Below are 14089 nucleotides of genomic sequence, written 5' to 3'. Positions count from 1 at the left end.
GCTTTCGGCAGTATTTGTGACAGATTCCTATCAACTCAATTCCTTCATATAGCAACATTTCACAACAAACCTCAAGGTGCTTTACAAGATGTACAGAAGAAAAACAGAATCCTGTTCATTGTTGATTCAGTCAAAATTACTCTAGTTTGTACAAGCCAAGCCTAAAGCCTGATTCAGATCTAGGAACAAAGTGACATTTATAACACAGTATAGTCAAACTTAGCTGATCATTGATTGCCCAAGATTGACTACCTGCCCTGAGTCACTGACAGGCCTAGTTTTTATTTAAACTTGCCTTTAAAGCAAAGCAATTTTCATGGACAATGTGAGGTTCTTTCCCGCCATTGTATTCACTGAAATTCCTTTAACGGTGGTGTATTGTGGACGGCTCCCCTCATCAGCTCAACAGGAAACTTCTGTCTGCCAGCAATTTGACTAATGACTCTATTGTTTTGCTGACCTATAGAAAACATGTTGCATTCTAACCAGTCTTTTTTTTTTTATAAGGCTAATTTCATATCTTTGTCAACCCTGGTCTGCCAAGAATTTTTTTTGTTTGTTTTTCCATGGGTGTTTTGATTTGTGTGCATTCAGAGTCGACGTCTCACCAAAATTTCCTTATGGCTGCGTAATGACAATAAAGATTCTTGATTCTTAATTCTTTAAATTATGCAAATCTGTAATGTTTCACCCTCAGAATCTGGAGACCCAATAACTCAGCCAAAATGAGAGATGATTGTAAAACTAGTGTTGCTGGAATAGGAACTGACTGGAAAATGTATCAGGATCACAGGAGAGCTAGGTTAGCTAGCTTTTCAGATGCCGGGAGGTTGCACTGGCTCTGAAGAATGATCCAGATGGCTCCGCCTTGGGGAATCAAATAACTGGATACTGATTCAGTTCTTGATTATGCCAGGCAGGACAAGAGATAACAGGCTTGGATCGTTGCCAATAGGCAAGAGAATCCAGACAGGGGCAGAGGCAGACAAGCTTGGTCGACAAGCAAGGCAGGAGGTCAGTGTCCAGAGATCAGAAGCCAACAGGAGTATCTGACAAGGGCAAGGCAGACCGGGGAAACAGGAACGAGACAGTTCAATAGCAGGGGTCAGTACAAGGAACACTGGATGATCTACTCACACCATGGCTTTCAAGAATCTGGCGCTTACACGCTAGGAGGACAAGGAATATATATTGTTCCTGCCAGTTATCAGAGATGTTTATGTGTAATCACTCAGACTAATTGCCGAATAACAGGAAGTGTTTTGCCACTTGTAAACAATTAACTGAAGAAATAAAGAAATAGATAATCTGTATTTATTCTAAAGAAAACCAGATGATAAATCAAACTAATTAAGTATAATTTCCAGAAAAGAGAAGAACATTTTTGAATCAGAGACAGTTATGCATGCTACATTGCAAACAGACATTATGTATGCTAACTATGCATATTACAATATTTCTTGTGCAGACAACACAGCAGCTTTAATAGTGGAACAGGGCCCCTTCAACCTGGAGGACTCCAGTGACTACAGTGTGGAAGTGCGCATCAGTGATGGAGATCAGCCTCCCTTGCACAGCGTCACCAAACTGCAAATTAAGGTTTGTGAATGCGTTTGATTGATGAGCTCAACAAATGAATGGGAAACGTATTGTCTAAATTATTAATTTAGCTAAAAGTTTATTTTTAAGCTGTATGCAACAGAATGAACTGACTGCTTCCTTTCCTTTGTTTTAGTCATGCCAGTGTGATGCAAAGCGAGTTTTTTCAAAGTGTAAAGCCAGTAAACTAAGGATGGGAGTCAGTGTCCATGCCCTCATAGCCATACTGCTTTGCATACTGACCATACTGGGTAAGTTTTTATATTTTCCTGGTTCATACATGAACTCTTTTGCCTGTGCAAATTCTCAGTTATTTGGGTCATCGCAACAGCAAACAAGCTTAAATCAGAGGCGGTCAGATTTTCACTCAGTTTTTCTGAACTCTTTTGTTTTTTGTGTGCTTTTATTCTTTCTTTTATCAGCACTTGTAACCTATCTATTTGCATATTACCTTTAATTTGACTATGCACTCATCTGGGGATATTAACTGAATGCAGGGAAACAAATATTTTCAAGATGTAAAGTAAATTCATAGAGCATTTTTATCAATATCCCTTCTAGAAATGCTTTTGTCATTCCTTGTCTTTCCCCTAAAAATATTTAGTAACACCAAATGATTAAATCATATACAATAAGTAGATAAACAGATGGGTGAAGCGTTACAGAAATTCCATGGTATTCTGAAAAATTTGTGATTATAGCAATTATAATATTTTTATATGGTTATAAGCAGGATGGATGACAAAGCATGAATTCACTATAGTAATTTTGGTTTTAGTTGACATTATTGTTATTATTATCATTATTATTATACATTTTATACCACTATACACATATTTTTCCATTATGATTAAATGCTACCTTCATATATACTACTTAGTAGCTTTTTCTGAAGTCTATAAAATGTCTTCTGCACTGTGAATGTATTTTTCTTTACTTTATTGCAGACATTTCATAATTTTATGATTGTAATGTTTTCTTTTTCAATTTTTTTGAAATACAAAAGAAAGCTCACATACTCATCTGCATAGGGTGTGATATGTCTTTGCTAGCATGCTGTTTAATAAAACAATATGTAGTTTATATAAAAAAATGCATACCTTTTCAAGTTTTTTTTTTACTTTTTCATTTGACATTTATCAAAACTATTAAACTTACTTTGCACAAGAATGAGTTTATTTCCTATTTGCAAATCCCCTCAAACAACCTTAAGGTATAGGGTGGCTTTATGGCTTCCACCAGCCTAAAAGCCAGTATTCTGCATTTAAACAGCAGCGGTGACTGGTGCACTATTGAGCGATTGACACACGTGCACAGATATAGCACTAATTGATTTGCGTTTTTGTGGGGGAACCCCAACCCCCATCCCTGACGTTGTTGGTTTTATGAATAATGCAGTGACAAATGCAGAAATAATGCCTGTGGTTGTGAGCTCAGGATTCTCTTTGATACCTTCACCCCTGTTCTGTTTTCTTCCTGGAGAAAAAGAGACACTTGTCATGTCAGATCAGAGGCCCAGTGGAGATAGTTGGCCAAACATGAGGGATCTAGGATGTGGAGTGTGGAAGATGGAAGGAAAAGAGACAGGGAAGTTAAAAAGGGATGGAGGCAGAGAGACGCGCAGAGGAAAAAAAACATCTATGAAGACATGAATATGGGGATACGCAGATGGGTGAAAGACACGCTACAGGCGAGCTGGGGCGGAAATTTGAGGCGTGATCAGTCCAACTAAGTGACAGAAACAGAACGTGGTTTGGGTGAAGTTAGGAAGGAGAAGTGTGGGAAAAGTAGTGGAAGAATAGGAGTGGTAATAAGGAGAGTTTATCAGCTCTTTAGGTGCCGTCTGCTTATCAAACACCACCAAACACCCAACCTATTAACTATTAATACACTCCTTCACTATCATCCCCTTTTGCCTTTCATTTTTCTTCATCTCTCTCTTCCTCTTTTCCTCAGGGTGTCTCTGTCACTCTCTTTGCCTACCACTCTCCCCCATTTTTTGTCTTTCTCTCTCTTTATCAAACACCCCAAAAGCAAGCTAGATTAACTATTCAATGCCCTTGTCATTATCGGTCTGGGCACAAAGCAATTTGCCATTCACACGCACATTTTCTCACATAAAGTCAGGTCTGACAGCCAGATATTTTTCTCAGTGGTCTTTTTTTTTTTTTCTCCAACACTCTCTCCTCTTCCGTCCCTCTAAGTCTGATATCTGCGGAGCTTATTAAACTGAGGAGCGTGTGTTGTAAAAGATTAATCTGTTGGTTTCCCATGCAAACTTAAATCAGTCCCGCTCACACTCAACTAAGAGGCATCGCTAATGCCTTCTGTCCGTTGAGAGTTAGATGTTCATATCGGGACCGAGGCCTGGGGCCCAATCAAATGTCACATTTTCCCTTCCTTTCCTCCTTTTCTCCTCATCTGTCCTTGTGCTTGATTTCCTCACCCTTAAGACGCAGATTCCTCCCGCTGCCTTCTTTCTTCAGTCAGCAGCTGCTTGCCATATTTGCTCCTCCTTTTTCTTTTGTTTTCGTCTCTGCTTTCCTCCTGCGTGTCCTCGGTTTTATTCTCCATGGACACAATGAAAAACATGTGACAAGCAAGAAAAACTTAATGGAATGCACTTTAGAAATGAACTTGTTGAACTTAGTTTCAAATATTGGGAAATTAGTCATATTTGGTGCTTGTCTGATTGGCATTTATTATAAGGCAGGTTTTTTAAGATTTTTTTGCAACAAATGTAAATATGACCAATACTTTCATTGTTCAGTGGGTGATACCACAATATTACATTTAATATACCACCATAATTAGTGGTAATAGGAAACATTTCCATGCCGATTTTTGCTGAAAGACCCAATGGTGACCCGTTTTCTATTTAGCAGAACCAACATGTTTATGATTCGAATGCCAGGGCAATAGAAGCTTTTTTACCCAAAAAGTCGTGACCCAAGCAAAAAAACAAAACAAAAACATGGCCGTGAGGTTAGAAGGGGTGGTTACTGACACATAATCACAGAAAGTGTGCAGTGAAGTGTTTTTGGGGGTTGATTTTAGGGACAACAACCAGTAGAGGCATGTCCTGCTCCAGATTTAGGAAAGCTCTGACTATTATAACTACTAAACCAGATTGTATTAAATTGCCTCAGAACTGAAAGCTGCAGGGGTGTAATAACATATTTACGCACAGCTATTTCCTTTGTGACCTTAAGTTTATTAAATATTAATAATACCAGTGGTTTTTCAACTAAAGACAAAAATCATTGCCAGTGGTAAAGTTACGTTATTTCATGTCGATCCTGTTACATAATTCCGCAGAATTAGCTTTCTCTTATGATTGTAAACTTTTTTATTGGTGCTTTTTTCGACAATTTTCTGTTTTGTTTTTCTTTTCTGTCTTCTTTTCTATTCATTTATTTATTTATTTTTTTTGACGTAAACTGTTTCTCACATGTCTCACATCCTTTTCTGTGCCTTACCCTTCGTGACCCCTTTTCCCTCTTTCCGTCCGTACATTTCTTCATTTTTTGTTTCTTTTTGGTCTGACTCATCCTCTTCTACCTTGTTTTCTCTTACTCATTTCCACTTCCCTTTCTTGTGTTTACCGAGCGCATCTTCCTGTTTCTTGTGCTCCCCTCTCTTCTCTCCCTTTGTGCAGAGATTGTTTCTGTTGGAGTCTGGCTGAGTTTGTTCCTTTCAAGTTTCCTTGACGGAGCTGAATGCTTCCCAGTGCTTGTTTTCTAGTCTTTTTCTCTCGCTGGTGCTCCACTTGTTTCTAGGCCTAGTTCTCGCTTTGTTTTAGTTTTCTAATGATCTCATTTTACATTCTCTGTGGTTCTAAAATTGTCAACATAATTGCGAGCTTCGTGTGTTTTTGGCTCTCTTTACTGTATGCATTTTCAAAATCCATGAATACTTACTTACTTTTTCAATCAGTGGGACTTTCACAAATGCCTTAAATACATTATTTACATTTATTTCTAGTTCCCAGATGGTAACTTTAGATACTTTATAGCTTGCTCGGTTTGCTCTTGCATAGGAAATTCTTCTCATAAAAAATGTCTTCTCAAAATAAATATCTTCTTACAAAAAATGCCTAAATATAATTTATTTACTTTGTGCTCTGTATAGTAATAGTGATCCTCTTTGTGATGAGAAAAAACTACCAGAAGGATTCACTCGCCAGTATGAAGAACAGCGGAGAGATTCATGAGCAGCTGGTCACATATGATGAGGAAGGAGGAGGAGAGATGGACACAAACGGGTATGTAGTTAAAAAAAAAAAAACATTATTTTATCTAAACCTTTTTACCATAGGGACATTTTCTCTTTTGCAGTCTGGTGCATGAAAATAAAACCAATTTCCTTTTCTTTCTAAGCAAAAAAAAAAAAGTTCATTCATTCCCCAGCGAGGTTGTGCCTTCTCTTCTTGGAAATATCTCTTTTGTGCTCGCTTTCAACTAAGGGGGAAAAAAAAACAGCTGAATTTGCTCTAACAACTTGCAAGTAATAGCCATGGTTCTAAGAAACATGGCTGAGCAAAGGCTGACCCCAGATCAGTCTGCTTGGAGAAGTTCCAGCTCATAAGTAAATGCTGTTTATTCAAAAAGAACAGAAAATGCATCAAAGTTAAAGATTTTCCCAGTGGAGACCCAGAACATATATTAGAATGATGCTAATGTTACAGTTTAAAGGTGCTTTTTTTTCAAGAGATGTATTCCTTGATAAGAAAATATTTCTAAATAGTACAGCAAGAAAAGGGAGCTTATTTTAAGAAGTCCTTCTTAATGAATTAGAATATCATTGAATAGTTAGCTTATTACTGTTCTCAAACACGACTCAAACATAATATAAAATATAGCATGGATTTCACTGTTTTAATTAAATTGCTGAAAACAATTAACATTACTTGAATTTGCTCATGGCCCTGAGATTTCACTGCAACCTGACAAGTAAATCAGCTTTGGAGCTCATTCATTTACTAGCTATGCCTTTTTTTTTTTCCCAGCTACGACGTCTCAATCCTCACCTCGGCGTGCAACGACGGCTCCCTCCTCCGCCATCCTGACCGCCTCTCACACCCTTCCATGTACGCTATGGTCCAGAAACCGCCCCACCACTCTCAACCCGCCGCGTGCAAGGGCGACATGGCGGCAATGATCGAGATGAAGAAAGACGAAGCCGATCACGACCGAGACGGATTCCCTTACGACACCCTCCACATCTACGGCTACGAGGGACCTGAATCTTTAGCCGGGAGCCTCAGCTCTCTGGATAGTTCCTCTTCCGGCTCAAACCTGGATTACGACTTCCTCAATGACTGGGGCCCGAGGTTCAAGGCCCTGGCCGAGCTGTACGGGGTGGATGACACCGACTACTACCATCAGTACTGAGAGCAAACGTGGGATTCCCCAATGTGCGCCTCAAGAGTGTACATCTTGTGCATTGGTGGTTGAAGAGAGCCATAAAAATACAACAACAACAAAAACATGCTGGAAACATGCATATTTAACATACAGTTGACAGATAGCCCAAGTGTCCCCCAGAGACTCCGCAAAACACAATCAGGGGACTCCTTTTTTTTTTTTTTTTTTTAAGAAATTTACCTTTAGTTATCATGTGTATATCAGTGGGTCCGTTTGTGTTTGTGTCTCTTATCTAGTTACTCACGAGACAAGGGTCATCAAAAGTCAGGAGGTTCCCCACAAGCTGAATGAAAGTGTAAACCTAGCAGATGGGACTCTGGAGGATGTAGCGGATCAGAAGCAGGAGAACTTATCAAGACGCTCTTGATGTTTTGATGCAGAGTTGAGCCAAGGCGTACAGATGCCTGCTACATTTAAAAGTAGATCTAAAGGATGTTTTTGTATCGGGCATCTTTGCCATCCTACTCTGATGCTAGCTGGTTGATCAGTCAGGAAATCTGCTCCTTAAAGGGATAGTTCAGAATTTTTGTGATGAGGTTCTGGTAAAAAAGTATTTTACCTTCATTAATCACGTCTCTTGGCATCCTTATTGAATATAAATCCCCATTAGTTGGTGCTGGTGGATAAAGCTAATGGCATTAATGGTTTTGACTCAAGTATTGAAAAATGTGAAATTCGCTAACGCAGAGCTATTGTATGAACCTTTAAACAATCAACACATTTGTATTAAAGTCAATATGCAAAAATACAAATTGATATTCCTCAGTGAAACTCACCTTGAAAATGGAACTTGTAAAGCATCACTGTCCAGAGTAAATATCTGATGAAAGGGAGTCAGTGCAAAAGGCAAAAATATTACAGTGATGGATGTTATCACAGTTGTGTTGATGTTTACGCTGCTTCACAGGTTCGGGTGACCAGCCTGCAGTCAGATGCTTGTCACGTTTAGCTCAGCGATTGTAATTTTAAAACAATGTAACCTTGATGAGAGCGGTGGGTGGCAGCCGTACTCCATGCTCCAAAGAGAGAACTCCAATCGATATGACACTTACGCTGGCATCTCACTAAAGGGAGATAGAAATGATATGATTGAACATTTTGGTGGCTTTAAAACTTTCACTTTTTTAAATCTTGGTATATTGATGCCAGAAACAAGGCCCTGCTTACTCAGAACTGGTATTGGTTAATTGATTATTAGGATGTCGGTTACGGCCAGAAGTATTTGTGAATTAGCCATATGTTACTTGTTTTTTTAGGCCCCTATTTTGGATGCATTCATTTCATGCAGGAAATGATGCTGATAAACTTCTCTTTTCTTGACTTATTTTACAAACTGTTTAACAGGTTCTCTAAATGTTGACTCATTTATTGACTCGTAGACTTCACGTCCTTTAATATCAAGGTTGCAACAATCTAAGCTTTCCCACATCTCTAAAATGGACTCGTTATCTAATAGAGGAAATGTAATTGGTTTCAGTTCTTCTTGGGATGCAAAACACTCTTTGTGAAAGGCAACTCATTTCTGAAGTTTGTTATTTCCTTCACATGAGCTTGAGCTGTAAGGGTTTGGTGGTGCTTGATCACAGCGGGACACCGCATGGATTTCTCCTTTTCTGAAACATTATTAACAACTGTCTTTGGGGAAAGTTCAGCTCTGAGCTCCCACTGTGATGTTCACTGGGTGTTTCAGCGCTATGCATGTCTCCATGTTGCAAATAGTCGTTTTTCTTCTTTTTTCTCCCACCGTCAGCTCTCTGAGCGGCAGCCATCACGTTTAACCGTTCGGACTGCATTTCAATTTCTACATATCTAGCACAAAGTTTTGCTTTTACAGGTTTGAACTTTAAAAGAAACCATTTTAGTCGAGTAGCCAGCCGTAAACTGAGGGCGACCAAGGTGCCGTATACCGTGTGAGTCGTTATTTTCATTTGCCCAGATTGAGTCTGCTCTGAGAGAGAGAGAGAGAGAAAAAAGATGGAAGAAAGAAAGAAAGGAAATGTCTCTAAGCCTGCTCTGACAGAATTACAGCTTGCTCCCAGCTTTTATTTGACAGAACTCATCGTCGCAGTTATTGTTGTGATGAAAGCTGAATCCTTAGAGGCAGAGTCAAACAAAAGGGACTCACTCAGATCAGGAAGCACGGGGTGGCAGATGCAGCTTGTTGGGCCGCAGTGATGTTTCTGATGTGGCTTCGATGACTTTAACCTCTCATCCTCTTTGGCTTCTGTCAGGTCACAACGCCTCTGCCCAAAATCCAACGCTTTTTTGGAGGGGGGCTGATTTCTGATCTGATTGAGATTGCTCTTTAGGAAGAGCATTCAAAATGTTTTTTTTTTGTTGACTTTCTGCAAAGAGAGTCAATAACTATTTGCATGGTGAAACATGGTTTTTTGTCAAACCACGCGGGTGAGCAAGTGGTCGCTTTAAAACAGGGTTTTAATATTTAATATAAAACAAAATCAGTACAGATTTAACAACCTTTTCTATTAGCATACTTAGTGCATTTACCTTCACAAAAGCAGCTGTCTGCGTTTGTATTCCCCTGAGAACGTCGATCCGTAGCTTCTACTTAGAGATCTCACAGAAGTTGCCAACATTTCAAAATGCAGCTTGTTTCACTACAGATAGAGGCTGTAAGCTCAAAAAGTTAAAAGAGAACAACTTTGCTGTGCTCTGTTCACCCCCCCTGTTATCTGCTGAAAGGCTCTCTTTTGCTCCCTCAAAGGTTTGTTAAAGTGCAGACACGCCTCATTACGTCCTAAATTGTCCCGACTTGTTGTAGAAAATATAGTTTTTTGTTTGAGTAGCTTCTTGTAGCCCTGTTACACTTTTATTTCATTTTAAACTCTACTTTCAGCCTTCTTAGCCCAATAAGAACATCCTAATCAAGGAATGCTGATAGCAGTGTGACCTGGTAGCGCCCTTACGTTTGTTATGAGGAAAAAAAAAAAAAGGATCCGTTTTTTTGACTTCCTGACTGGTCAGTCAAAGGTCAGGGCCAATTGTGCTGAAACCCGTCCAGTTCTTGTCTCCAACCAATTTCTCTGTGCAACTTTTTGAGTTTTTTTTAGATAATTACTCAGTATCATTATGGAACATTAAGGAGGTCTACTGTGTGTAGGGTTTTAGATATTTTTAAGGGTTTCTGATTGTCTTTTCTACATGTTTCAGTGTGTTGTGAATTATGTTGTTTTACTTCTCGTCTTCATTTTAACAAGCAACCATCCTGGAAGACTGGCAGCTGGAAGCTCTTTGCTCTGTAGTTGCTACTTATATTTTCACACCCTGCAGATACATTTGAAAAGAAGTATCACTCAAACTTCAGTCATTTTACCGAAAAACACCAACAGGCTTCCGTATCATTCGCACACAACGCCTGACAGATAATCAGCAGAAATGAAGACCAAAGCAGCTCCTCCTGTGCACTTTCCAGGAACAGCTTTAAATGCACAAACCTCCCGTTTGAAGTAAAATCAGACGTAAATAGGCTCCTTTGATAAATTGAGCTGTGGAATTGTAGAACCTTTGTTCAAAAGTCACAAAAACTAAAAATGTTTGTTTGATTCTTGTTTTATAGTGACAGACAAATCAAAAACCTGACTGATGGAAGCCTGTTTGCTCGTCACATTGATTACGTTTACATGTTTTAATGTAGCAACAAATCCCATAAAATGTCTCTTCTGTTGGGTGTAATCGAATGTTCGCTGCAGATGTTGGTTCATGGGCAACTCTTCAAGTAATCAGGGGTAACTGCTCCCCATGGACCTCCCGACCTTTAACCCCGGCCTGCAGAGCACCTGGCTCAGAGCAACCTATTACTCATTACCATTTAAATAATAACTGCAGGCCTTTTGACTTGCCGGGTAATGGCACGGTCATAAATTATGGCCTCCGCAGTTAAAAACTCATTCATAACCAGCGATAAAGGGAAAAGGTCACTAATTGTGTGTAATGACGACATCAGTGGTGCCCACACTGAGGTGTTGTGCTGAAAACTCGCTTTGTGCGTCACTATGACAGCTCCTTTGTTTTGAAATGTATTTTCTCTCCAGTTTTAGTTTAACTCGCTATGGTTTATTTACTCGGCTGTTTATTCTGTTTTGCTGGGACTCGAGTGTGTTTCCTTATAAGCCGGGCCTGCTTGGAATGTCGCAGGATAAATGGTGGAAACAATAGCTGGAAGCCCTCTCGGTGCCTACTTGACTTTATATTTATATACAATCAGAGTAGCCGGTTCCTCCTCCTAACTCTCGGTCCTGCTGTCCTTGTCCACCTCGCCGTACGTCCTGCCCGCAGCCCGCTGCCTCTCTCTCTTTGTCCTTTAATCAGCTAAAGCAAACAGCAGACGCGCTTCCTGTCCATCTGGGGTTGTGCCCCGCCCCTTCCTGTCCATGTTATCTCTCTCGTGAGCCAACACATTGTGCTAGCTTCCTTTAGAGGAGCCTGGGAAGCGGTCTTGAAGGGGAAGAGGGGACGATGCGGGGAGAAACACGGGATGAGGGCTGAGTGGCGTGGGGGGGGGGGTTTAACATGGGATAAGGAGGAAAGGAACAAAGTAGAGGAGTGAGGAGTCCCTCTGCTGAGCAGAAACACTTCAGAACAAAGATGTGTGATGAAATATTGAGACATAACACTGAAAGATGTGAGGAAAACCTGCAACCCAGGCATCTTCGTGAGGCTATACATTTCTTTTCAAAAATCCAAATTGTCCCAAGATGACTCGTACACAGTGGAAGGACTCCATTTATTTCTTGGGGCAAATTATTGAGAACACTTTGGTGAAAATGTAACTACTTTTGAGGTCACCTAATAATCAAATGTCACTGCCTTTTTAATCTTTTGAAAATGATGCCATTCCATATCTTGAATTTAGTCAAAAAAAATAAAAGAAGGAGCAAAGAGAAGATGTGATCAGAACGCTGATGCATATGATTAAACTGTTTTGAGGTATTTACGACTTTTACCATGAAACCATTCAAGCTCTCTCATCACTATTATTGTATTTACACTTATTTTTAAAAAGTGTGTATGACTAACCAAAAGAAGAGAAAAACACACCGGACAGTTTCTCCATTATCTTTGTTTCTTTAATCGTGAAATATTTGCTGCACAGAAAATGTAAAGTTTTTTTAACTCGTAGATGAGATATTTTATGAGCTCTTTCAGCCTGTTGTCTGTTGTTTTAAAGGTGTGACGTGTGTATTTGTTTTTTTTTGTATGTGAGCTCGGTTCAAATGGATTTGCCATTTTTTACAAACGTTTGTGCTCACTTCTCCGCAGAGATTTATAGAAGAGTATTTTTTTGTTTCTGTGAACATTTGAAGAGACATTTCAGGGTTTTTCAAGATGATGTACCAGTGAAGGTTAAAAGCAGGTAACATCTCAACCGCATGCATGAGTCGGTCTCTGAGGCTGAAGCTATCGGTTGGTCCAGGAGGGACCAAGACCAGAGTCGGCTTCTTCTGTCCTGAAGCCACTCCAGCCTCAAAATAGAGGTGCAGTTAACACAAAAAACTATTTTATGATCCTTTAAACCATCGTCACATGAGCATTGGGAGGTTATTTGCAAAGAAGCCAAAAATAGTTTAAAAGCAGGAAGCGGAGGTAGGAAGATTTGATCCTTGTTCATAAAACATCGTAAAAAAGCAAACGTGTTAAATATTTCAGGTGAAAAAGTATATCCTTATAAAAAAAAACTTGAACTGCTGTGATATTGTTTGCTTTTTACATCACCTTATGATAGTTACTCTAACTGGGAATACTTCATATTTTCCATTGTCAGTGTGTTTCACACAGGAACATCATTAGTTGTGCACAACCTCCTACCCCCATTTTCCGTATGAATTAATCAGTGCCATCCGTGCAAATAAATAGCAATTAACTCTGAAACAGGACGATGGTTTGAAGATTCATAAAACTTGAAATTTTTTAAATAATTGGAGTCATTTTAAATCAATAAAAAAAACACTTTTGTCTTGGATTAGCCAATAGTTTGAGCTTCTCTTTGGCTTTATGAAATGAATATACTAAGAGTTATCTACTAAATTTAACCTTTTAACAGTACATCTCTTCAAAAAATCTGGAACTATCCTTTAAAGAAACGCTAAACGGTTTCGGACATTAACTGGACATTAACAGCATTTATTTAGTCTGTAAAGCACCTCCTCTTTTCAGACAGTGAAAACAAATGTCTCAGGGTGGGATCCAGCAGGCAAACAACGTCTTTTTCCATTTATGATGAGAAACAAGCAAAAACATCTCTTTTGAATTCATGACACTGGTCTTAAGTTTAAGTGAACTTATTTTCTTTTCTTTTGTGCTATCCTTAAGGGTTTTTCATTTTAAGAGAATCAGTATAGAAAAAATGTGCCTAACAGTTATTGCTTTGCTTTGTTTGTTATTTTTCAATTTGGCTTTTTTTTATTGCTGGAAAAAGGAAAAGAGCTACTTTTTTAGCAATCTACAAACATAGCTTTTGATGCATGACCTGATGAATGGGTGGAAAATGAAAGATTATTGGTTTTGGTCTCTGTTTCTGAGTGCTTGGATTGTATCCATGTACATAAACACAAATAAGTGTCAACCTAATAAAAAATCAACAATGATTCTTTTTTTTCCTTGTGTAAATATAATCGAGGTTTGAAAGAGGGGAACATGTGCCTTTATTCTTAAAAAAGAAGACTGTTTTTTTTTTCTTTTGATGGTTTAAACAATGTTTTCTATATTATTTCTATGGTGTATAGCAGCTACTTTTTATTACCTGCCTTTTTTTTGTAAGTGTAGAAACAAAATAAATGCTGAAATATGTATTTGTCGTTTGTTTTAAATTTCAGTTCACCAGTTTCCAATGTCAAACAGCAAACTATCTGGAAAGTAAAATATCCATAAGAAGGTTTCAATGACTCCATTTAATAACATATTTTGTCACACTCTGTCACATTACAACAACAAATAAATAATGTATTTTGGAGGGATTTTTGTGTGACAAACACAAAGTACTGGGTAATTCTGAACTCTAACTGTACATGATTTTCAAATTTTTCAAATACCAATCAGAGAGGGTT

General features: G+C 38.8%; 1 protein-coding gene across 1 annotated transcript in view; it reads left to right on the top strand.

Moving 5' to 3' along the window:
* cdh5 (cadherin 5) overlaps positions 1 to 13832 on the top strand; it is a 40750-nt gene extending 26918 nt beyond the window's left edge. Inside the window, exons 12-15 of the mRNA XM_036125904.1 lie at positions 1469 to 1599; positions 1736 to 1850; positions 5731 to 5863; positions 6608 to 13832. Of these exons, the coding sequence (XP_035981797.1) occupies positions 1469 to 1599; positions 1736 to 1850; positions 5731 to 5863; positions 6608 to 6992 (764 nt within the window). The 3' untranslated portion in view covers positions 6993 to 13832. The remainder of the gene's footprint in view (positions 1 to 1468; positions 1600 to 1735; positions 1851 to 5730; positions 5864 to 6607) is intronic.
* The last annotated feature ends 257 nt before the right edge of the window (positions 13833 to 14089 follow it).

Source organism: Fundulus heteroclitus, chromosome 22 (genome assembly GCF_011125445.2).
Source record: "Fundulus heteroclitus isolate FHET01 chromosome 22, MU-UCD_Fhet_4.1, whole genome shotgun sequence".
In the NCBI taxonomy this organism is placed as follows: Eukaryota; Metazoa; Chordata; class Actinopteri; order Cyprinodontiformes; family Fundulidae; genus Fundulus; species Fundulus heteroclitus.
This window is presented reverse-complemented; position numbering and strand designations above follow the sequence as displayed.